Below are 26,077 nucleotides of genomic sequence, written 5' to 3' on the forward strand. Positions count from 1 at the left end.
TCACATTTCTTATTCCATAAAACATACTGCAGTACAAAACCCATTTTTGTTCTCTAGACCTCCGTGTCTATTTCTGCGTCGTAATGGAAATCACAAGTAAATATTCGTGCCCCCAGTATTTCATTGTTTTGTGTGTACTCTTTTGGTACGCTTCATCTTTATTTCAAACCGAAGGGTAAATAACCGTTATATGCCATCTCTGCTTCCACAGATCTGGTTATCCAACCTCATTAGTACTTATACAGAATTAGAGCCACACGTCTTCTCTGTGTGGCACTGGGCACGGCTACCTACTGGGACTTTTGTCTCTATTCAGACTGGAGCTGAAAGTACTAGTTTTCCTGGTAATCCTTAGCTGGTTACCAGATTGTGCATTAACAGTTTTCCTATGGTCGCATTAATACTACACATGGTTCCTGCTAGCATAATTACTTAGTGTAGCTTGAAAGGTCTGATCACCTACTGCTAAAATGACACTTTAATGGGGATTACAGTTTTCCAGCTCAAGTGTTCAGTAGCTTTAATTAAGCAGGAAAAGGCCAGATCAGTAGCAGAGTCAACATCTCTCTGTTGGATGGCATTCTGTTTTGATCCCGAGCTCTATATTGGTCCCATGCGAGTGATGGGTTGGGATGGCCTTTTTGCTGTAAATGATTTTACATATTCTGCTATAAAAAATATTGGATGCTGTGAGCCACATATTATTCATCTACTGCAAGTTTCATTCTTTCCCCCCCAATCCTGAAGTCCACTTTCAAAATTTCTGATGAAAGCTAGAGAGGAATCTCTTCTTTTTTTTTTTTTTTTTTTTTAAATTTTTTTCCACTCTCCAGTCTGAGGCTGCATCTTTTTTTACCCTTGCAGATGTCAAACTAAACATTTTTTTCATTCTCATTACTGCAGAATGACTCTTGGGAAGATACTTGTTTCTGTTGGACTAAGGTCATTGGAATTTAAAGTTTTGGTTCAGCAAATATTTACAGGTTCCTGAGCTGAGATACCTCTATATCTTACGAGCTGATGGGAGTATTTCTGGTGATGGTAGAGGGAGGTGAACCAGTGTTTTTCAAATAATTACCAGCTATATCCTTCTGTCTTAAATATCTTCATCCATCTGCCTTGAATATCTTCACTGGGACATTGAATTCTCTCTCTTATGCATTTGTTTATTCACTTGAAATTTAAAGCATTTCTTAGTGTCCCATGAGTTCTTCAATCTTTGGGCAGTTAGTTTAAACTTCTGCACAGTTTTTTATTTACTGATCTGGATTGCATTGGGGCATCAACAAGCCTAATCCAGAAATTCTAATTAGCAATTCCCATCTTCAAAGCATTGTACAAATGTGAACTAATCATATATTAATCATGCTGAATTTTATGTTGGCTTATGTATTCTCTCTCATGTGCTGGGCATTACAACCTGTTATATTATGAGCCATATAGTATCTGAGAGATGAATCCAAGCAATTCAGCTTTGTGTTCTTCAGAAGAAAGGCAATTGTCTAAAAATAGCTCCTACTCCTTTTCTTCATTGTCTTTAACATTGGGTACTACCACTAGTCATTTGAAAAATGGCTATCCTTATTTCTATGGATTGTCCAATGATGATTGCCCTAATCTATTTACTCTTATTTCAGCTTATTCTGATTGTTGATTCACTTAGCTGTTTTCTGTCACTGTGTGGATTCTGGAGTTGCCAAATAGCATGTAGTATTGGTTTAATTTAAAATAATGTGTAGTGTTCATGGCAAAATTGATTCTTCTTCACTAAGCCCATTTAATTAATTTGAAATCTCCCTCTCTCCCCTTGCTATTTGTTTCTAAATAAAATAGTAAGAAGTTGTTAGGATACCAATAGTGAGTCATTTACTGAGTGCATTAGCGTTGTGCTGGGGCTGTCTGGTACAAATGCAACCCTGTTGCTTGTGCAGTGGTTCTGATTCGCATCTTGTCAGGCATGACTTAACTACAGGATCTACTAAAAATAAAACCACAGTAGGTTTATTTTTAATGGTTCTTCCTTGAGGAAAATAAGCAAATTTAATTGTGAGGAAAATTAGCAAGAGAGCATCTAATAAAGTGTCCTGCTCCGCACTGCGGGTAAAGATTTAGAGCCTGATCCTACGGGATGTGAATTCCATCATTTTCCACCATCTACAGCTCATTGCAAGAGCTGTGCCCAAGTGATTTCCAAACCTCAGACAGATCCTCATGGAGCAGTTAAACACCACACGTCAGTAATGAGCAGTAGAGCATCTGAGGTGCCAGGGTGTTTGGTAGGTGCTTCAGGATCCTGTAGCTTTCCATGTTACCGAGCATTATAAGAAACTTGTAATTCATGCTGGCTGTGCTCAGAGGATTATTTCTGATCTACACCTCTGTTAACTCTAGCATAATGTAATTTGCTTAGACATTACCATGCTAATTACATGTTAACTTTCCATAGTTACCATGTACTGTATCTCCCAGAGGAAAATACTGTATTCAGAACAAAAAAAGATTTAGAGTTCACACACTTGAAAGAATACATAAAACTTTGGCAGGAACAGAATATTAAAGTGATATATCTTCCTAATAACCAAAATAAGCAGTATTGTGTTGTTGCTGTAGGAATTTTTCAGTCAACCTTGGTTAGTTATTTGAAATATGTTAGGATGATGGTTCCCACTCAGATATTTCATTTGTTTGTCATCTTTCTTAGAATGAAAAACTTTTGAGAACAGATTGTGCTGAAAACTTTAGTGAAATAATTGTAGAAGGTACAGTAACTTGTGTGTGGACTAAAGTTACAAATATACTTACGCTTCAGAGCAAAATATACTTCTTGTTGGCATTTAATGGCTTAGTACTGCAATTCTTGACATTACGTTAAATCAGATCAATACAATAAATGAGGAAATACACCACACTGTGCATTTATCATGCACATCATTGTCCTTAGAGGTCATCAGATAAGCAAATAAGAAAGTGATTTCTCATTTCTTATTTTCAATGAGCAATTACTTGTAATGTTGAAGTATATTATGCATCATTACTTGTTCAGTGTCCTTTATTAAAAAAGGAGAAATGTAGAGGTTTAATGAAAGCTGTAGCAAGAGAGGGAACTCACCTCATGCAAATGTTTAATAAAAAGTGGATATTACACATTTTCTTCATCAGTTCTTAGCAGTGTGCTCTCAAAACAGGTCTGTGTGATGGAAGATGATCATTACTGTCGTTGAAGAGGACAGCAACGATAGTCAAGAAAATTGAGGCACAGAATCACATAGCAAATTGTTGTTCAAGTTAGGAAGTAAACTCAGTCCTTGCTTGCACTCTTGTCTTCCAACCACTTCACTGCTTTCAAGACCTCCAGTGTATGAGCAGCACAGAGAATGAAAAAGTGAATGTTACCAGTAACACTTGCAAGAAAATTAATAGGAACTATTTTATTAACTTCTGGTGCAGTACAGGAGTGCCTTTATACTGTCATTGGTGGAGGAACACTCAGGGTAAAGAAGCAAACGTCTAGAAAGGTGGCTTATGTGCAGAGCAGTGTCTTTCGTTCTGCTTCACTAATGGTAGCTATGGCAACCTCAGGACATTAAGTTATGCAGTGATTGCAAGCCATGAGCATCAAAGCAAGTAATTAGGGAGACAAATGGGAAGTCTTGATGGATTCTTCCATCAAGATCAAAGCTTTATATAAGTTTTTCATTAATTTGGGAACAAGCACTGAGATGATTTGTATGTTCTACTAGGCTATCAATGAAAACTGGGACCAAAGCTAGATTGTTTCTTAATTTTTCGAGGAAGAGCCACTCAACCCAGTCAAAAACCTTTTTAGTAGCAGTGACAGTAAATCAGGAATGCAGTAGTTGAATCAGGCCATTGGAGTATTCAGCATACTCCTAGATGTTTTCAGCAGAAATATAATTGTGCTGAACTTGGGTTGTCCTCATCATTACCAGGAACATTAACTGTAACTCAGAAATTTTAAGAATGCAGTATTTAATCCATGACGTGTGCTTCTAAGGATTCATAGGATTAGAGGATTCACTCTCAGTATCTTCAGATCAACAATGGAGGAGCATTACTGGTTGAAATTCGTTGAACTGTGCTATATATATGCTCTGAACTTATGGTCTGTGGTCCCTTCTGGCTTTATACTCTCATCTGTCCTTGTTAATGAAAGAGACTGGGCAGCATAAACCTCGTGGACAGCATGAAGTCCTCAAATAATAAGGGAGATGATAAATTGTTTGAAGCAACAGTGAGTAATTGTAATGTAGATCTTTATACAAACCTTTGGATAGACAAGTTCTCTCTATATAGGGGGTTTAGAATGAATTTTCAAATATCATATTTCATATTTTCCCCAACTGCAAGCATTTCAATAACCATAGGCTATATTTCCTTATTTCCAAGATTTGCTTTTCTGAAAGCTAACTTATCTAAATTGGGCAAGGGTTTTCCAGATCAGTGAAACTTCTACAGTACTTCACTGAGTATAGAGCTTCATGTAGGATGTAGCAATAGTCCCTAGAGCATCAATAACTTCATTTTGTTTGGATTTTGAGGCAGGCATTAATATTTGGGTTGGGCTTTTATTTCTAATTGATGAGGGAAAAGACTATCTGCCTTTCTTTCCTTCTTGATAACGCAAGCTTCTCTTTAGTAACTTCAAACACCCCAATTCTTCAGTTAAAGGCGAATTAAGTTTTCCTGTATTTCAAATTAGCTCTCTGAGGGTGGCATCAGCTCTGTTTCTTTTATGTTTAAGTCCCAGTTCTTTAATCTGTTTCTAATACATTCTGTTCAGCAATTTTGCATTTCTGTTTTAGTGGAAGCAATGCTGATTAATTCCTTCTTATGACATCTGTGGCTGCATCCTAGATTAAACCTACTCTAATACAGAGCCTATCATTAAGTGTTAAATATTCTTGCAAGGCTACTTAAATTAGATTCAACATCAGTGGATCATTTAGTAGAGAGTCGTTAATTCTCCATCTTACGGCAAGGCCACATTCTGGTGATGCTTTTAATCACAAGATTATTGAGGTATGATTTGAAAGGGATATGCTGCCCATATTTTGCCTTTGGGCAAATTATGAAAGGTCAAGTTGCCAAGGAAACAAAACTAAGATAACATTACTAATTCCTGAGTCCAAGAGTTGTCTTTCCTGATCATATCATTTGCTCAACATACATGCTTAGAAAAGATACCAGCTAACAATATCTCTGCCATTTAGTTCAACAGAAAATGGCTTTATAATTCTTGCTCTTCTAGATAGTGTTCACAGCGATGACAAGTCTCACCAGAATACTCTGCCTCTATAGAACTCACAGATTGGTTGGTCTGATGGTTTATGGATACGGTAAACATTATTCCTGATTTATAGAAGAGGAAAAAAAGGAAGGGAATGGTTAGGATTTAAATATTCAAAGGTAGCTGCAACATTAAGATTTTACCAGTTTTGACAGTCTAATTTACAGCTCTTTAGGCAATCCTGATGTTCATAAAGTGAAGAGCACTTGATAACAGAACTTCATTAAGGCACCTCAAGTTAAACACTCAGCATTGCAAAGCCCTGAAATTTTTCTTCTGGTCACAAATCAGGCCTGTGGCAGAGCCAGAAAAAGCTCTCCAGTATTTGCTGCTATCCAGATTGTCACACTTCCTCTCCTGTTATTTTCATTTTTCATTTCCTATTCCAGGTGGGAAGCAGTAGTATAGGATTGGCTCCAGTGCAGGCAAACCTTTATGGAGTAGTAGCATGCTATGATGAATCTCTTCCTGCCCCTTTCTCCCTTCCATCCATATGTGTGTGTGTATAATATGCGTGTGTTTCCTTGTCCTTCCTTTGGACAACTCATGAAAAAGGAATCATTTTATTCTCTGAAGTATCAGCATGTGAGATTGTGGTAGATTCTGTCCTTAAATTTCCATTCTGAACTGAGCTGTGTCATAGGGCACTGCATAATGAATACGACCCTGCCAATCAAGACACTCTGTTTTATATCACTTATTACTAAATTGAAAATGGTGTTTTACTACAGCAATAAAGGGCTGGTACAGCATGAGGTACATTTTTATACAACTCTATGAACTTTGTCATTGAAAACATTATAGCCTTGAATTTGAGAGCACAGTGGAAGGCAATATAATTTGATTACCTATATTAATCAAGTAGAGTACAACATATAAAACCAGTAATGCATAAGTCTGACTGGAGCCAGATAACCCTCTTGTGCATCTTAGAAAGATTTATTTTCAGTAATATAATTCATTTGACATGAAAGTATCATAATTGCAGTTGCTAGGAAGGATTTCTTTCTTTTCTTTTTTAGGGAAAAAACCTATCATGCTTTCAAGAGCAACTTGTTCTTTTAAAGCTCTACTTACTGAAAATTGAAAACAAAGGTTTGGTTTTGTAATTGTGGCAATTTTTCATTAGCTAGCTGAGTGGTTTGTTTTGAATGCTATTTCTGCTTCATAAACAAATGTGTTAGGTGTGAATTTAAAAGAACTTTTTGTTTTAAAGTACATTGATTAGCATGAGACCCTGTCATTCTTGACCTGTGCTGCTAAAAGCTGGCCAGAAGCTCTTGAGCTTTCAGTTATCTGTGCAAGTACTTTGCATAAATGCTGAGGAGAACCTTCCCACACTCCAGCTCCATGAAGAGGCTTTAAAGCATATTTAAAGACACCTAATTACTCTGCAGTCCATGAAAACCCATTGTTATTATATATGCAGTAGTGACACATACTAATAATAACATTATCGTGAGTTGCTATTTATGTATTTTATTGCTACATGTGGCTGCAAACCACATGTGAGTTGGTTGGTGTATCACAGCCGATACAAAAAAATCACAAGTGAAAAAGAAACTACCAGCTGTGTCGCACCTTCCATTGGAGCAGGAGGACCTGTCTACTTCATAGTGCCAGTGCACACAAACTGAGAGGGGTTAAAACATCGTGGTGAAGGTATTTTCCAGTTTTTCAAACAGATTTCACATTCACCTTTGTTCACAATAACATATTGGAAAATGAAAAGTTTGTATAATTCAATGCATTCTCACTCCGTGACAAATACATAATAGTTGTTCCATCTCATTATTAGCAGTTTTATCATTGTGCTAAGAATAATGCTTACTGATTAAAGGTGACAGAGTTCATTCCCAAACAGACAATGTTTATAGTCCCATGTCAGTACCGGTCCACAGTGCAGCAAGTTGTGTTTTCCATTCTTGCTATTCAGTCTTCTATTCTTTTTCTCTTATTTCCCCTCCCATTGAGATGTTTCCTCTTTCTTTTATCCTCTAATCTCTCCAGTCTGGATTAGCTGTATAAGGGGCTGTCATTACTGAGGAAAGACTTTGATGTGTTGGAGCTCCTATTCATAAGTGACATCTATCCACACAACTGAGCATTTCCACACCAGTCCTGGAATAAAATACGAATAAAAAAATCTGTAGTGACAACAGAAAGGATAAATGTCCTTGAGCCTGTTCAGAAAGTTTCAAGATAGTTTAGCTAAGGATACTTGCATTCCCATCTTTCAACATGTGCTACCAGCCCTTGTCTTGATCTTTGAGGTCAGTGCTGGTCAAACTACCTCTGCAGTCTGAAAGCAGAACAGTGAGGTAGGAGGCTCCATCTTGTAAATCATTACATTTGCATCAACCATTGACATTTTGGGGGCTGATAAGAACAAATTAGTATCTAGGGGTGTCGGAAGAGAGGAGCAGATACACTAAGGTAGTGAGGAGCCTTTACCATTTCACCTGAAATAGAAAATATATATTTTGAAAATTGCTTAATGTTTAAAGGTTTGTTATTTAGTCAGCCAAAGAAGTATTTTCTAGGTAATGGCATAGGCCTTGAAGCTTTTATATGTAGCCTTGTCAAGGTGTAATTCTGTAAGAGTGAATAACCAACTACATTATTTTCTTATCAGATTAGTTTGCAGCCTCTGCTATATTCCTTAGATTATACTGAAGACACACAAATGTATGCCCTAGGCGATGCTTGTCCTTCACTTCCAAGACCTACCAACTTTAATATTTTTAAGATCTAAATAGAACAAAAGGAAAAAAAAAAAAGATTTAATTTGCATTGTATTACTGTTAATGACAACTGGTGGAGATTTTCAGGTGGGAGGAGGTGTGTTTTTACTTTTTGTATTTTAAATCTTTTTTTTGTTTCTGTCTTGGTGAATTTCTTTGTTCCAGAGTAGCTTGCCTGTGGCAAGTGGGGCATCTATCCCTCAAGGTTTATTTTAAAAGAAGTGGTTGAAAACTGCAAGCACGTGCTCTGAGAGTTTCCTTGAAGGAATAAGTCTTCTGTAGATGACTCAATTCTTGTGCTAAATCTTTTACCAGATTTGAATGTTAATGTTCAATATTGCAAACATTAATGGTAGCTATTGTAAGCTTTGTGGTTTTTAGCCACAACAACATAAACCTCACTATGAGTTAAATAGCATGGAATTAAATAATATTAATTATTATATTAATTATATATTCAAGTATTGTAAATCTTGTCCCTGACAGCAATAGAGACTTGCCTTCTTAGTGGCTAAAGGCATTCAACGAAATAAAGCAGCTGCTTCACATAACTTTCTTATATTCATTAAGAATGAACTGTACTTCATTTTACTGAATTAATGTATTTCAAGAACATGGTAGGTGCTTTAAACTGTTTTTCAAGTCCAAAGTTCCTACCTAAATAGTGTGCTCAGTATTACATATAGCCTCACAGTGGTACATTTCAAGATGTGTAGCCTGTCACCCCAACTTCACCTCAGCTGAATTCAAATTGGCTTCACGCATCCTGCCAGGTCCAGAATAAATGGTCACAAGGCGCAGCAGAGATTTGCCTTCATACATCAATGCTGCCAGCTCTGATTCTGAAATTAATTCCCACTTCTGAGTGTTCATGGTAGAAAATTTTGGGTGTCCAGCTTGCATTTGAATGGACAAATCTGTGATATACTTTGGAGGGAACTTTAAGGTCATCAGGTGGATGTCTTCATGCATGGCCTAGTACGTTCTTTTGTAGCTGTACCACTTGGATTTACAGGGAGGAAGGAAGTTGTCAGCATGAGAAAAAGTGTGTGTGTGATATATATATAAAAATGAAATGTATAAATGAAATAAAATAAACATCCACGTGAATCAGCTGTAACAAACTACAGCAAGTTTCATAACCTGAAATCCATCACCCTCATTCTGGAGGGTGACTGTTACTAAGCAGGATGCTAAGGTATTAAAAAATGCCTTTCCTCCTGAGTTCCATGCTGAAATCCCCCCTAACAGCTTCCTGCAGCTAATAATGGTTGTGCACAAGGGAAGACAGCCATGCATGTTCTCCACTAAATAAATATGTAAATGAAACTTCCAGAGTCACATACCATGGAGTCAGAGAGCTGAGAATAAGTAAATGCTTTCCCTTAGAGTGGGGGTACTATAACAAATCCTGTTATTTTGTAGTCACTGAGTATTTTTTGGTGACTCCATAATAACGTAGATGGGTCATAGTAATGGACTAGATTTGCAGTCCAAGTAGAAGAAGAAAACTGATGTTTATAGTAAGTGGGGAATTACTAGACAGATCATTATGGTTAAAGTGGCTTTTGGCTATACCCATATTAAGTCCTAAACTCCTCCTTAATTTCAAAGAAAGCTTATAACCCCCCCGTCCAAACTGCAGCAGCCTCTCATTGTTGTAAATAATGGCTTTAAGCCACTTTTCTTCTGTTGGACATATCCTGTCTAGGCATCCTTGCATTAAACAAAATTGGAGTTGCTCTGTGCAGTGAGTCACTGCAAATCCTCTCTTGGTTTCTGCTTCTCCCTGGAGAGCATGAGGGACCAAAGTGGCTGGAGCAGGGGTATCCAGGTAACTCCAAGTCAGGAGGTTCATGGTAAAGGGGAGACAGCAAGGCAAGATGTCTCTGGCAAGCAAATGGCATTAGCTGTAGCTTAAAACTGTAGAATAGTAGTAATGGATGTTTCTCTGGTTCCTTAGTGAAAACCTATATACAGCACTGAAGCTGTAATGTCTCCAAGAGTGTGTGTCTAATGAAGAGAAAATGAGTGACAGGTGACACAGTGCCCAAGCGAGGGGAGAACGAAAAGAACTTGTGAGCACTTCAGAAGAGAACTGCATTTCTTTTCTTGTTAGAGTCTCCTCCATTTTGTAAATTGGTGAAATGCAGTGTCAGCCATTCAACTTGGAATGCACTGTCCTTTCAAGTACCCAAGCATGGCTGTAGGATCGCACCACCGGAGCCCTGTGGAAATAGGAAAGAGGTGAAAAAGCTTCAGTTTATTATTTGTGTGATCTTTGCAAATACTGGGCTAAATTTGGCCCGTAATTCACATTATCCCTTGGTATAATCATAGGTGTTACAAGTGAAAGTGACGTCCTGCATTGTCCAATCTCTCTCTTTTTTGGCAAATACAGGTTGAAATTAAGCATAAGATTGTATGTATGCAGCTGGCTGTCTTTGGGTTTCCCAAAATATCTGTCCCAAGGGTACCAAGATACTGCAACCATGGATATGATGATTCAATCACAATCAGTAAATTTACTTCGAGACAGCTGTATCAACCTACCATTAAATACTTAGAATGTGTCCAAATAGTGGGGGAAAGAGAGATTGTATATTGAAAGAGATACATTATATGGAGAGAGAGAGAAAGATATATTGATCTGCTTCTTTCTAACCATAGAATAGATTGATTCTGGAAAAGACATCATTAAATCATCCAAAAATTATGGAAAAGCATTATACTGGTATATTAAGACCTAAAGTAGGAGGTGTAATATGGTAAAACCAGCCAGAAAGCTTCTCTTGAATGTGGTACAAACATTGCTGTGTAGAATGGCATTGGATGCTGACTTTTTTATTTTTAATGTGCCTTTATTAAACGCTTACGTAGCAACATTCATCTGTATAGGCTCCAGCAAAAGTCTGCTTTATGGAAAGATATTTCTACCTTTCGGGGCAGGGGGGGAAGCACAGGAATGTGGGAAACCAAGAGAAATCTGGTGGCCTCATACCTTTTTCAAGATGGGTTGGTCACCCTCTCCTGTGAACTAGGTCATCTTTAGACTTGGCTTGAAAGTAAGCAGCTGTAGATCTTACTTTGTAGATCTCAAGGAGTAATTTGTGATTATCCCTTTTTTCCAGAAATGCTTTCCTGTATATAGGTGTAATAATAAAGAAACCATTTTCAGCATAAAAGATGTGCTTGTCAAACCACAGCAATGATTTTCCAGTTGCTGGCTTTTTTAGTTGTGCAGCCTTCTAATATTTCTGCTTGAATTCTTTCACGACAGAAGCAAATGAAAATTACACCGTGGTTTTTAGGTCTCTGTTCCCTGATTTTTGCTTGTCATGTCATGAACTTCTTCGAAGCAGTGAAATGGCAGCCCATCTCCCTGAGAGCTCCAGACAGATTTCTAAAGTTGTCTTGTTAACAGCTTGTCAGAAACCTACATTTCAGTCTCGCTGAGTTTATATCATGGAAAAAAAAAAAAAAAAAAAAAAAAGTTGCTGGAAATTATGATTTTTACAGGTTCTGACATTTTTCTAAAGAACTGAAATGCTCAAGGCTGCTGTCTCCCTTAACAGGCTGTGCTGTTTTGGGTAATATTCCGCGTTGCATCAACTGAACATCAGAGCAACATTCAGTTTCTTCCCTTTAACATGTTCTTTGAATTATTTAAGGTGTTTTGATGTTGGCTAGAATTTGTAACAAAGTCCTCCAGCTTTTATCCTAAAATATCAAAAAGGTTGAGATTTTTTCCTTCCCCCCCTCCCTTTTCTCCCTCTTCCTTAACCCTTCCTCCCTCCCTCCTCCCGCTTTTAATAGATCCTTGCATGGATCATCAGGGGACTTTCTTTTATGTTGTACAGCATGAAATGACTTAGTCAGGGTCTTCCTGATTAATTTATGAGTGCTAAGGAAAAGGGAAGGGGGGGGAAAAACAGTCCTTGAGGGATTGACCCTAAGCTGCAGCAGATCAACTCAATTTTATGGAATGAAAAGAGACTTAAACAGTATTTTTAGCGTCGGTTCCTCGACCCGCAGAGGTAGGGAAGCTCCCTGCGTCTGGCAGACTGAAGCAGGGCAAGAGGTACCCATCTCTCCGGGTGGCTGACGGAGTGGTGTTCGGCTCTTCGGCGGCACTGAGCACTTTTAGAGTTAAAGCTGTGGCAGATTGGTGGATTAATGTGCTCTGCCTCCAAGGGACAAATGCTCTTTTTTTTTTTTTCCTTTTTCCCTTCCCCTTGCTCCCTCCTTCCCTACTCTGGGCTTGCAGATGACAGCTGTTGGTCACTTAACAAAATGTCCTCTTGATTGCTGCTTCACAACAGGGGCCCCCTCAGACCAAACAGCACATAGCCCGTACAATGCATCACTGCCCCTCAAAATTAGTTATAGTGCTCAGGGCTATTCTCGGCTGCCATAGCTAATACTCTCTTGCTGTTCTTCTCTCTCCCCGTCGCCCTCCCCCTCCGCAGACAAAGGCTCAGCCTATACATCTGTAGCGCTCATAACCTCCCCCTTCCCCCAGCCAAATGCTGAGGAGAGAAAGGGGAAACAAAAAAAAAAAAAAAAAAAAAAAATTGCTGCCCGGAGGCTCAATCTGTTTCTTACAGCTCTACCCCGGCACTTGGAAGCCTGAGCTGGTCTAGCCATAGGGAGGCCCTGACTCATTTCATCAAACTGTCAGGGAGGCAGTGGAGCTAAGAGGACTCTGCTGCCTGGGGCAAGTTCAAGTCAACATTCGATTTCCGTCCTCCCCCCGGCCCCCGCCTTTCGCTTGGACACTTTCTGTGCTCTGGATCTAAACTTCTCCCCGAGCTGCAGCAGCTCACAGCTTCTTGCCAGGAGGAAGGACTTGTGGGACCTTATAAAGGACACAGTGGCAAAATTGCTGCAATAAATCAGTGGCCCTCTGACACTTGGCGGTAGCTTAATGTTTTGGCACTTTCTTTCCTGTGTATGCCTCAAGTCCCATTAGCAGGCTTTTCTGTCAGTCTGGCTCATGATAAAACTCTCTCTTCCTATCATCTTAAGCAAGCCCCTGCAGACAAGAATCCGATGCCAGACTTAATAGGAAACAACACCCTCCCCCTGCACACACAACCGCGCATCCATACGCGCCTCTGCTGCTGCGAGCCGCTCCCGGGAAGCCAGCTCAGAGGACAGGGAGAGGGGGAGGGCTCTTAAAAATAGGCTTGATTTTACTTCTTCCTTTAAAAGAAACATTAACAAACTGAGATTTAAGCCTAATGCTTCCCTGAGCCTCACTATTAAAAGAAAATTCAGTAACTAAATATGGTTGAAAAGAATAAGATAGCAGTAACATGGCCATCCTCTGGGACTGTGTGAGTGGTTGTGCAAGTTCTGTAGGTATCTACACTGTTCATATATTCTATGCAACTTTTTACATATATATTCTACCCTGCCAGCCTGCATTGTAATATTATAGACTATATATTTAATATTTTTGCTTCCTCTTCTCTCAGTCATACACTTCCCTAGACAATTTCAGTTGCAGATAGACTGGTTAGATTACATGTCCCTCTGGGCTGGGATCTGTTTTTTCACATGGATAGTTTAGATATCTATCACCTTCTGCTTAATCATAATATAAATATCTATAGGTATGTGTGTTTGTGTGCAGAGAAAAACAAGCCTTTCTGTTGGCTCTTTGGGCAGGAATATGTAACTTCTGTGCTGTATAGTGCCTGGCACAACAGGGCCCTATAACCTTGTGGCTGTGTAGACACAACCTATATCATAAACCTGTGGTTTTGGGTGGAATAGGAGATACCTCATTAATGTGAATAAGCTGAGGTGACTTCTGTGCAATTCTGAAAATCTTGGAGGATGTGGCCCTGTTTCAGATAACAAGAGTGTTTCTCTGCACCTAACCAATGACATAACACCCAAGTGTTGCCAATCTTGTTGCAGTCTTGCGAGACTTGGGTTGGTTTTGTTTTCATTTCTTGGAGCTCTCATTCCTGGCATGAGGCAGTTTCTGATATAATTTTAATCAATGCAGCGCTTTTATTATGTGAAGAAAAACTGGATGATCTGGAAGTTAAAACGTTGGGGGTTGGAAAAGAGTCAAAGGATAGTTTTATGGGTCTTAAACTCACCAGAAAACATCCTGAATCACAGTACAAACAATTCTAATATAGATTGCGAGAAGCCTGGTGCCAGTGGAGGTATCCCAGAAGCCTACATGCTTCTTCTGTGGGTGCTGCTTTTTTGCTACTGGTGGCATCTACCCCTCCAGGTAAGAGAAGGCCTTTCTCCAGGTACGCCGTTGCCTGTGTTCTACAGTAGCCACAAGTCCATCTTTCTCCACCGTTGAGATGATTTGTACAAGCAAGTGATGGAATGCATCATAACTCCTTGACTGCTAGGAAAGGCATGATAGAGGCAGGTCTTGAAATGTGCATTTACACCTAAGCTGTCAAAAAAGAAAAAAAAAAAAAAAAAAGAAGCCACAGGGCCAGGTCTACACATATGAGAGCTCTGTCTGATTCCTCAGGTCTTTTGAGTGCAACAGGGGAACAGGTGGGGTGGAAGGGACGGTGAAGTTGCTGCAGTTGCTTCAGTGGAGATCAGGAAAGCACCAGCTTTTCTTACTGCTTCACTCCCTGCTTCATGCGGAGCCTGGACCTTCATCTGGAGCACAGTCCATTGGCAGCAGCCGCCAGGTTGTCCCTGTCCTGGGGAACACACCGCCGGTTTAGCACCGTCTTCTTGGAGCTGGGTCATCGTGGGCGGAGAGGGCCCATGTCTGCAGAATTAGCATCATCCTCCTCTGTAGGGCAGAAGGAGGGAGAGGGAGAGGCAAGACCTTTTTACAGCGCACTGAACCGATTCTACCTGAATTATGTGTTGTTTCTGCTTAACTTCATGGGAAGCTTTTTTCTGACTGGAATCTGTCACTGCGAGAAATTGTTTCCAAAAAGCAGCACAATTAGGGATCGGCTTTGCAAACATTCTTGTTGGAATTTAGAGGCAATTGGCACAACCCAGTGAATAATCCTTTTAGGAGCCTTTATGAACCCGGCACAATGGCTGTTTACAGTTTCGCTTATAGACCAGGAGTGTTAACAGGCCTTTAGAAAAATCCAGGTAATTGAAGCTTTTGTCTTTCAATGAGCCCCTGTAGCTGTCAACAGTTGCCATTCTCCACATTTTCTTTAACTTTTTTGTTTTGACAAGGGCTTTTGTTCCTCTGACAACAGCTGCGTGGGAGGTGAGGGCCGGCCGGGTGGCAGGAGCCTGCGGCCTTGGCCTGCGCGGCCCTCAGGAGGGAGCGCCACCGGCCTCCTCCTCGCCAGGCCAGAATAAGTTGTCTTTTAAGACACAGAAAATCTTCTGGGTCAAACGAAAGTTGCTCCTATGACTTCATTATTCATTTAAACATCCCAGCGATGCAGCGCACCAGCCTCAGTCTCTCTTTGTTGACCCAGGGCTTTGGAGGGGCAGGCGTCAGGAGGCTGGGGAAGAGCGGGTGTGCGGAGGCTGGAGACTGTTACCACAGAAACTGAACCAGCCCATTGAAATCGTGTTTTTTAACACACACACACGCCCCCCCCACCCCCCACCCCCCCAAAGGAAGGGGTCAAGAGCGGTTCTGTTTTTCACAGATCTGTCCCGGCGGGTTTGGTTTTGCTGGCGTTGTTTTTTTCGGTGCCGATGTGTGTTCAGCAGCCTGTGGGTTCCTGTTTCTTAATGTGAATGTGGGAGCCTGTTTCTTTAAAATAAAAAGAAGAAAACCTATGTGAATTCTGAAGCTTAGGGTTTTGTTCCACCAAAGCTGGTTGTATTTTCTTCAGGAGTCGGTGGGAAATTCACATGGGTTGCTAGCCATGAGTCTCAAGCTTTCCATTTTCCAGGATGCTGTATGTTAAGCAGAAGTCCAAATTTTATAAATGATGATGTGTTAATTCTTCCCCACAGCCTCTCATCATGTGGACTGCTTAGTAGCTGTGGGTCGGTTTGGGACTTCATTCTCACATGGATTGAGATGTGATATTTTGGTGGTTTAAAAACCACGCAGTAGGAATCGATACAGGTTTCTGTACACGTGTGAGTCCTGCGTGGCTGGGAGAGGTGGGAGAGGACAGTTATTTCATAAGGCAAGCAAGAGATTATGCAACTTGCTGTCAGAAATACGTTTTTAAAGCACCCATCTTGCAGTCACAGCTGCATGGCGGGCTCCACATACACACAGAGCCACATTCCTGTGTAGGTCTGCATCCACAGCCCCCCTGGCTTCTTCAGTTGCAAGACTGATGCAGTCATATTTAAAGTAAGGAAGATGTAAACTAAAATGAAACTAAATTCTTTGCTGTTATTTTCATTTAAAAACAATTAATTATGGAGTATTTACAGATCCTGAATGGGGAAAAAATGTATCCTCAGCACATGTTTGCTTCATTCGTATTTCTGTTTATAAAATTTAGCATGTGGATTTGATGGTTCGCTGGCTTTTTGCAACCTTCGCTTATCTACATGAGACAAAGTTGCATATTGGTACAAAGCAAAATTGAGCATCTAAATAAAGCAATTCTGCACCTTTTAGTAATGCAAGCCATCTGTAATAGGTTTTTATACTCATTACAGGCATACAAATTTTCGAGGTCAAATCTGCTTTTGACAAGAGCAAGCCTGGCCTCTTTTTGTAAAATATCCTAATGTGGTAAGAAATAAGAAGACAAGTTTTGTTACAAAAACAGAGGGCAAGACTAAAATACTACATTGTATTTGAATAATAATGATTCCTAAGGTTCCCCCTAATTGGTTACATTTGCTCCCAAATATTTTTAAGCCACGTTTATTAAGGTTTAAGGTACTGCGGTTTTATTAAACCAGAGCTCATAGACAAAAGTATCTGAGTTTTAAAGATAATTTTGAATGTTTTCTAGTCAATATAGTTCTGTGCCTAATTTATTTGGTTTTGTGTATCGTTCTTTAACTCCTTGTAAGAGTTAAATTTTGTATTGGTGTTGCTTAAGCTTACAATTTTAAGCAACACAGGGCTGAGTATACTACTTAATGCCATTTTTGTGATAGGTGTAATTCCATTGTAACATACTTTACTCTGAACTGTGCAGGTTGAATCACATCATCAAAATATTCTGCATCTAAAATACGAGTGTGCAAGTTGAATGAGCACAATGATTAAAATGGTAGCTTAGGATACTTCAGCGTAGACCAGGTTTAAAGGGTAAAATAACATGGTCTTTGTGACCCACTCAATTATGCTAGTAATTTGGGGGAATTCACACTCCCTGTAGCATTCTGACTTGATTTGAGCCCCCCGGGTGGAGGTGAAAGGCTTCCCTTGAGTCAGCTGGCATTTCTCGGGAGCCTGTAAATAATAACAAGTGTAGTGCTGTGACTGCATCTTCCCCCCCCCCTTGTTTTTGATGAATGTGTTGCTTTGTCAGCGTGAATTAGCACTGTCTTGAGCAAGCTCAAATGCAGCAGGTACTGGGGCAGCCTTTGCCCAACAAACCTGTTTCAGCGTGTCTCAGTGGTGATGGACAATTAGTCCTGTTGCAGGCTCAGAGCAGAGACTTCTAATTGTTTGTGGTTAGGTGGCATGGATTTGGGAGAGTCAGCAAATGGCGGATCATGATTATTTATCAGGACTGATTCTACTTTGATCTAAATGTCTAGTTTGTGAAAAAACAGAAACTGTCTTTCCTATAATAATTTTCATAAAGCTCCGTGACGAAATAAAAGCCCCCCAAAAAGGCACAAACAGCTTACAGGAAGGTATTTGCTAAAGACATTGCTCACTGGTGTTCTTGCCTTCCATGCACAAAGTAATTGGCTAGGGCGTACTGCAGTCTGCTGGCATTAACACTGATTACTCCCATACGACTTGCCCACCCAGTGCTCCCCAGGCCCTGCAGAGCAGTGTCCCGCCTTTCTGTAATCTCTTCCATTTTGCTTCAGGTTCTTTTTTTCCCAGAATGGTTACAGATACAATTAGATCTGTGCACATCCTTCTGAACAGTTGGATTTCTCAGTGAAAAACATGATGTGGATCAGGTAGAGCAGTGTAAAATGGTTTCATTTTGAAAGAAAGAGTTCTGCTTAGTCAAGACTACAGAAAAACAGGTTCCTTAAGCCAAGCATTTCTGCTGCTGTTAAATGGAAATAAGGAGTCAGTTGGGAAGCTGAGCAGTCTTCACTGCAGAATCACCGTGGGAGACCCCGTATCATGGTTCTTCGTGTGCTCAGTGTGTTTCAGAGAATTTAAAGGTTCCTCAGATGTTTGGGGTCAATCATTTCATATGCCAAATAGAAGAAGAGGAGATTAAATAGTCTATCCAAAATCTGCAGCAAACTAAGAATGTAACATCTGAAATTTCTGCTTTGTAACTCTAGGATAAAAGGATGTGGCAGGAAAGATCCCCCCTCCCCGCTGTGTGGATAAAAACACCAAACAAATCTATTCCTTCTTTTACATTTCATGACACTGAAGCATGTGCATTCTCATGGACCATCTCCACATTTGTAGCTTGTCATTACTGGCTGGCAGAGTCACCTCCTGTTGAACCAGTGAACTTGATAGGGTGCCTCCAGGTATGGAAGCCGACCTGGACCATCCCCATCAAAGACTGGCTAAAGGAGAAAATTCCTGTTTGGCATAAAAGCTACAAAATGCACTGGCCACTTTCTGCCAGTGTAACAGACCCCAATAAATTTATTTTTGTTCCTGATTGAAAATCTTTCTCAACTCCAGTCAACAAGATGTGCATGTCCTGAAAAGTTCGGTGCTCAAGTTATCTTCCCATTATTTGTGCTGTGAAAATAGAGCATTTAATTTTCAGAGGCTGTAAGAGATTACACTTTCAAACTCTTTAAGTAAACACTTCCTCCTGGGATTGTGATCTCATTCAAACTAAAAAATGTACCAGAATTTATGATGTATTTTAATTACTATTCTTGGTACCACTCATTAAATTAGAAATTGATTGCCAGTTTCACAGTTTCCTTGTTAGATGACAAAGTGCTTATCAAGGTGAAGCAATGCAAAACTGTTACTATATATTCCACAATTTGGGATGATAAAAAGGCATGCTTTTGTTGTCGTATTCATGTTACAGTTGTTATTATAATGCATCACTGATTGTCATTTTTGTTTAAAGTTCGCTTTCCCCCATCCAAGTACGAGTATACCATATTTTTTGTATAAGAAGAGAGAAATTGGCTTTGTCTGGTTTATGCTAGCAATCTAAAAGGCATTACTGCAAACATCAAAAGTGCGTTTCATTGAACTGAGAACATAAACAGCTATCCTAAAGATTTAAGAGGATGATGCAAAAGATCCCTATACATAAAGGTGTTTCTCAAAATCTTTTTTTCTCTCTCTAATCCACAGTGTGACAGCGAGAGTGATATTGACGATAAGGTAAGACTGAATTTTTTTCTTTCATGTGCTTTACTAGCTTGGAAGTTCCCTCATAGTCAAAATAAGAATGAATTTGAAAATAATATTTTTCCTCCAGTCTTCCTGTCAAATTTAAAAATATCTATAATTGAATGAAAAAACATTGGATCGGGTGCTCTGTGATCTTCATTAGTTTTTGTTTACAGGAAAGAAATTCCCATTAACATAATAGTCTTTCTTGATTATTATGTGAGCATTTGGTGAGATCCGAGTCATGGCGTTAGTGCGGTTTCAGAGGTAGTCTCCTCCGATAACTTGTCAGGAGCCCATATTTTATTTATAGTAACCTTTGAAGATGTCAATTTTGTAATCAGTTTAGAAGATGGGACAACTGGTACCTACCCTCAAAGGCAGTGTGGTAACTGTCAAGGAGTGTTTTGTCATGTTGCGTGCATATTTATCACAGAGCAATGATTTTTCTGACCTTCTTTTGGATACAGAGGTTGGTCGTTGAAAGGTTGTAGTTGTGTGTTTTTGTATAGGGATTTCTTGTTTCACCTTTGCAAGGAAAACAGAGAAGTCCCACTGCGTAGCAACAGTTGCACCATGCTTTTAAGCATCAGATGTTTAAAAGGCTTGAGTATCCCTTGCTGACTTCTCTCCTGGCAGATCAAACTTGGCAGTCTCAGGTTAGATCTTCATCAAACTTTTATTATATTTTGGCTGTCCAGTCTCTTGCATTCATTCATGAGAAGCTGTGGCACGAAGGTTTCTACTGGATCAGCATTACAAAAGTAAAGGCTGACTTCAGATAGCCCTGTCTCCTTGGCAGCACACTTGGCTGCAGCCATACATCAGAGGTTGCCATGAGTTCAAGAGACTACACTAAAAGCTTCTTCTGATTAAGTCTTTTTCTTTTTTTTAACATTGTTAGAGCTTGGGAAGCATTAGTGTTTCTTCAACTACTTTTAAAAATCCCTTCAGATACCAAATATCCCTGGAGTACGGAAAAAGCTGTGTTTTGAGATGAAGGCTTGATTGAAGAGAAATATTTACATCATATGTGTTGGATGAAGGATACTGTACATATTTTAGTATAAAGTCACTCCCTGAAACCACCACTACCCCCCCAAGTTCTGTTTCTTACAAGGTTACACAGCAGCAGAGCTGATGGCAGGGGTGGTGAGGGTGAAAAATTATTCCCCTAAAAGCTTAGATAGCATGGGGTTAAAGCATTTCTTAGGCTACCCAATCAAAAAAAGTAAAAGCAATCACTTAGAAAACTGTTTAAAGATCTGCCAGTCAAACCTCAGATGAAGTTGTAAGTGACATGTAGTTTTATTATACAGCTATGCTATTAATGATTATCTAAATTACACTGGTAGACCCAGCTAGCGGCATTACATCTGAGACTGACGTTTGTTAGATTAGGTTTGACTTCACCTTGTAGAGAAGAAATTGAAATCTGAACAACATTGATTAGCTTTCAGAATGTGGGATCTGAGGTTACCTTCAGAGGAAGCTGCATTGTGTTTGGCTGGTAACTTACTGTCCTTTACAGCAAATGAAAGGCTATTATAGTCTTCCTTACCATTAATATGGCATTTCTTTACATATCTATAACTGTAATTTGACCTTCTAGGCTCACGTATTTCCCAGCTACCTTCTCCTTAAGGTGACTCCACCTTAATAATAACATTTCTTTTCTTCATAAGGAGAGCAACAGAAGATCATCATCTTTCTATCTCTTGCCTGATCTGTAGAGACATGAGACATGACATCGGTTCTATTAAATAGGTCCCTGGAATTAAGTAGGGTTGCTTTCCTTGTCAGCAAGGATGTGTGCACATGCATGTAGATTCACCAGGGTTAAAGTGAAGAGGCTTCAATCCTTTCATGGGGATAATGTAAATGCAACATTGCCTTCTAGTTGGGGAGCACAAGGGCAGCCAGACTCTCTGTTGATACCTGACATACTAGACTCCCCTGGAAACACGTTCAGTATTTGTCTAAAACTTAACCTGGCTGATGCAACAAGGAGCTATAAAAATACTGGCGTGAATGTCCCGAGGGACTACACTGAAGAGTGTTTTTTCCCCCATCCATGTGTTGGAAAAATGTATCTTCTAATAATGCTCTCTGGCTCTTGCAGCCAGATGGAGTGTTCGACATACTGTCTAGCCCAGCGTCAGGCTTCCCAAATTACATGACGGGTCGTCTTCATCTCACAGCACTACAGAACAATCCTGCTTTCCTGCTTGGTCAGCAAGAAGCAGCTTTCTCTAGGTACACCTACACGCGCTGGCACTAATGAAGGGCAGGGCAGGAATTACTAATGTGCTTTTGATTTGCATAACACTTTTAGTTAGTCATAAACAGCGGATCACTGTCGTCTGTATATAACTCATGAAGAAAGCAGACAAAAAAAGTTCACGTACAAGTACAAACTGAGTCAGTGATAGAGCTAGAAGCAAAACTGAAATTTTCCACCCCCCACTTGTCTCTCTGCACCATGCTACTAATTATCCACTATTTGTTTAGTTCATAGGTATATGGGCTATTGAGCTCTTAATGTTTTAAAACAAAGACGTTAGAGTGAAATTAAGGCTTTACCCTCACTGCATTGAAAAATATAAACACGCTCCTGATGGTTTTGGTTTTTTCCTTGTGCAGTGTTGTGCAGGACTCCAGGGGAGAAAAGTAATTGAGCATAGTCAGTCATACGTACGGTACATCAGAATCGAGGAGCCATTACTTCAGTGCAAGGTACAGTTTCACAGCAGATTGTGAGAGTCTTTCCAAACAGTGTGCTGCTTTTTTTAATAATCAGAGAAGAGGAGCTCAAGGCTGGGGACTTGTCCATCCCATCTATTTTCTGAGAACTGTCTCTGGCCAAGTATAGCCTTTCACTTCTGCATCACTGCTGAAATCTCAAAGGAAGTAAGTGGGATGATACTTTCTCACACCTATCATTCTGTCACCACACGCTTCTCGAAGAACTGTTTGAGATACCCGAACTAATAAAGTGAGCTGTACAGCCATTTAACCAAGCGAGAAACTTAGCAAATCATGCGTTCCCAGAGATGGAAATGCAAATCCTCTTTTTTTTACCATATATTAATTGAAGGACATTGGTTTGGACTCTGCAACTGTTAGGAGAGCTGCAGGGTAGTTTGTTGAAGCTGTGGAAATGATACTGTGCTTTTTGTGAGGGAGGAGGGAGAGAAAGGGAGTTAGTCTGATAATTGCATTACACTATCTCTGCACCGTGCAATAGCTGCGATGTGAGGCTCACGGTCCATAAACATTGTTACTGAAAATATATACTTCCTTTAATAGCAACAACAGCATTAACAGATAGCAATTACCCTTCATTTTCAGGAACTATAAAGTCTCCATTAATTCAAGATTTATGTAGTTATAGCATTTAGCACAGGAATAACACCACAGAGAATTGGTTTATACACATGTAATGAGAGAGCTTATGGCATACTTTAGTGAACATTAACATAATAGAGTAATATAAACCATCAACAGTTCCACTTATTGTCTCTTACCTGCTTTAGCATCACTGTGAAAAGTGGCTAGCAGCTTGGTAATGTGCTCTGTTAAATGGTGTTCTGCAGAAAGCCAAAAGTCAACTTGTGTAAAACAAGGGAATGAGTAATCTCTGCTCGTTACTCCAAAATGTTGCTCTCATTTTTTTAATAACAGTGTTCAAGATTGCATTAAAAAAAGCCTGTTTCTTTCCTTAAAAGTAATTCAGTGTTCATGTTCTTTTAGTCTTGGACTTCTGTATGCTGTGTGCGAAATTGTGGGTTGTCAGCTTAATTACATGGCCCTGCAGTGTAAGCGAGCTCTCCAAATCAGGGGTTAGGTATCAGGCATTCCTGCATTTAATGCAGTGCTAAGTAAGATGTACAAAAAATGACACTCTGTTTCTAAGTTGAATCACTATTTACCATATATTTGTTCTGTAGTTCGTGTTTGTGTTTTAGGGATAGCAATCAACCTTTGATACAGGTAAAGCTCTATCCAAGATGGAAGCAAAAAGTTTTGAAGTCAGGTTTCATAAAACTGTTTTCACACTACTTCCTGCAACAGCACAGTGAGTTTTTTAGGCCCTGGTTGTGACAATGTGAATTCAGCCTTGCCATGCTTCTGTTCGCTGTGCTAATTTCTGAGCCCCAGTAGGTCCTGGAAGCATGCAGCAGCACACAGGCAGGTGTGATTTAGTGCTTGATACATGGGAGAAGAGCGACATGGTAGTGCCATGATCACTCCACCACAGGCTGGGTTCCCATCCCACTACATGCTGTATAGATGCAGACCAGCTTGTGCCTTAAGGATGAGATTAGAGTGAAGGGACTCACGTAAATGGGGGGGCACTGTTAGCAGCAGCACTGTTCTAGTATGTCAGCAGCCTCATTATTGTCCAGCTTTAGTTTTGTAGGTATTAAGGTAAAGGGTAAGGTTTTAGGAAGCATTTGAGAGGGCAAATCAGTTAGCTTTATGGCCGTGAATGGGAAGTTATTCTCTGTAGCAAAAAGCACAGTGGTAAGTAGTAGGGAGGTGCTTATTTGAAAGTTTAACAAGGGGGTGATCAAGTCAGACCAATGAGAGAAGAGAGTTCACATCAATATGGAGCATCAGGGTTGGGAAGAAGAGGTAAACTGTGAAAGAGTCAAAACGTGAAGAGTGATAGTTTGCAGTCTGAGAAGTGGGAATCTGTGTAGGGAGCAAAGCCATGTACTAGGAAAATGGTCTTGCACCAGCTTTTTCCTTGGTTCAAGGACACAGTTACATCTGCTACAGGAAAGGATAAAATGGGAAGTGAAAGGTGAGGTAGTGAGAGTTTGACCAAGAACTTAGTTGTGTAGACGAAGAGAGGATGGTCATTATGTTATAGAGAAAAAGGATATACAGAACTTAAACATAGGTTGGATGTCTAGCTAAGGGGAGTGGTGTGAGTCAAGGAGAATGCTGAGAACTATGGGCTTGAGTGAGAGGTGGAAGTGGTAAGAGTGGAAGCAATGAGGAGTAAACTGTGTGGAAGATCTAGGGGATTAAATGATCGCTTCTGTTTCAGCTGTGTTGACCTTGATAAGGTGTCTATGAGCCCACAGGAAAAATCATAGTTTAGGCAGCAGGAGAAAGGGTATAATAATTAAGAGAGATCTAGGAGTCACTCCAGTAGAAGTTATCACTCTGTGTATGTGTGTTTGTGTATGAGATTACCCAGAAATTAGATAAAGCTCCATGACACCAAACGAAGAAAATCAGGGAAGATGGTCTTAATGCTCAGAATTACAGCAGTAGTTAAAGAGGCAGGAGCAGAGCGGGCAGGAGCTGTTGAAGTCCAGGGAGGGAAGAGCTGTGTCAGGTAGCTGGTGGTTAAGGAAGGTGAGATCTAGGGAAGGGGGTTTTGAAAGACTTTGGAAGTCAAGGTGCAATTCAGTGGGGGAGAGGAAGCCAAACTGCGCAGTGTCTGTTCCCAAAGATCCTACACTGATCCAAACTTTTGTGTTTTGTTGCATCTTTACACTCCTGCTCTCACGGCCTCATTTGTCAATGCACCAGTGCATCAGTGTGTTGTCTTGTGGGGCTGGAATAAGCCTCAGTCCCTGGACCCCTCAGTGCCACTCATTTGAAGTCCACGGGGGCTATTAATGGTAGCACTATTGCTGGAGGCTTCTTTCCCCCTGCTCCTCACATTTTATCTAGTAATGGAAAAAGGGGGTTCTATCTGATTAAGTCTGTTGTTTCCATGAGGCTGGAAGTTTAGTTCCCACTTCAAGTAATCTGTTATTTGCTATTTTTGAAGCCTATCTAGGCCAAGGTCCCCAGATTGGTTTTTGTCCATCATTAGATTTTCCTTTTCTCTGAGAAATTAAATTTGGAACTTTTCCAGCAATCCGAAGTCTTACTGGTTGCAGCAGAAGGGAGAGATCAAACACGGAATTGAACTAAGGGCTTTCAAATGGCAGTATTTGCACTTCTGTTAGCATTACACTTCAGTCTATGACAGTTTTCAGCTGTGACTAATAATGAGGAATCCTCATTTGCCAGTTACTTCCCAGATGGGTTTTCAGACAGTATTTAACTGGTCCTTTCACCATAGTATGGCTCTTGCTTATAGACAGCAACACTGAATGCAATTGCAGAAGTGTGTGCCTGGGCTACGTTGCAGGCTTAGCAACATGCAGTAGTATAGCATGTACACATGTGCATGCACATGTGTGCACAGAATCAGTGTTTCTTCTAAGGTTTCATTCTCACAGACTGAAAACCCAGTGATGCAGAGGGAAAACCAGTGAGAAACCTGACTCCCATATAATAATAACTGGGTAAAGGGGGTTAGTTCTGTCAATGGAAGAAAGTATCTGTTTGGCAGATGATCTGCGTGTTGTTATTAAAAACAGATTTGCTTTTTAAACAATATGAAAATATTGAATTTAAAATAACCTTGTAGCCCTTGAAATATTCAGGTGCTATAAACAAGCAAATATGATGTTGCTGCCGGCAGAGGAAAACAGAAATTCACCATTCAGAGAATTTATTTTATTTCATCGTTCTCTGTGAACAGATTTACCAGCAAATTAGCATCCTGCAAGCCCACTGTATACCCAGTTCACTCAG

At 40.0% G+C, this 26,077-nt stretch overlaps 1 protein-coding gene across 11 annotated transcripts in view; it reads left to right on the top strand.

Annotated features, from left to right (window-relative positions):
* The window catches only part of FBRSL1 (fibrosin like 1), a 550,917-nt gene that overhangs the window by 346,957 nt on the left and 177,883 nt on the right, over window positions 1-26,077 (top strand). For all 11 annotated transcript variants that reach the window (XM_074920676.1, XM_074920683.1, XM_074920677.1 and 8 more), the window contains one exon: window positions 19,430-19,459. In XM_074920676.1, the coding sequence (XP_074776777.1) occupies window positions 19,430-19,459 (30 nt within the window). The remainder of the gene's footprint in view (window positions 1-19,429; window positions 19,460-26,077) is intronic.

Source organism: Athene noctua, chromosome 17 (assembly GCF_965140245.1).
Source record: "Athene noctua chromosome 17, bAthNoc1.hap1.1, whole genome shotgun sequence".
Lineage (NCBI taxonomy): Eukaryota > Metazoa > Chordata > Aves > Strigiformes > Strigidae > Athene > Athene noctua.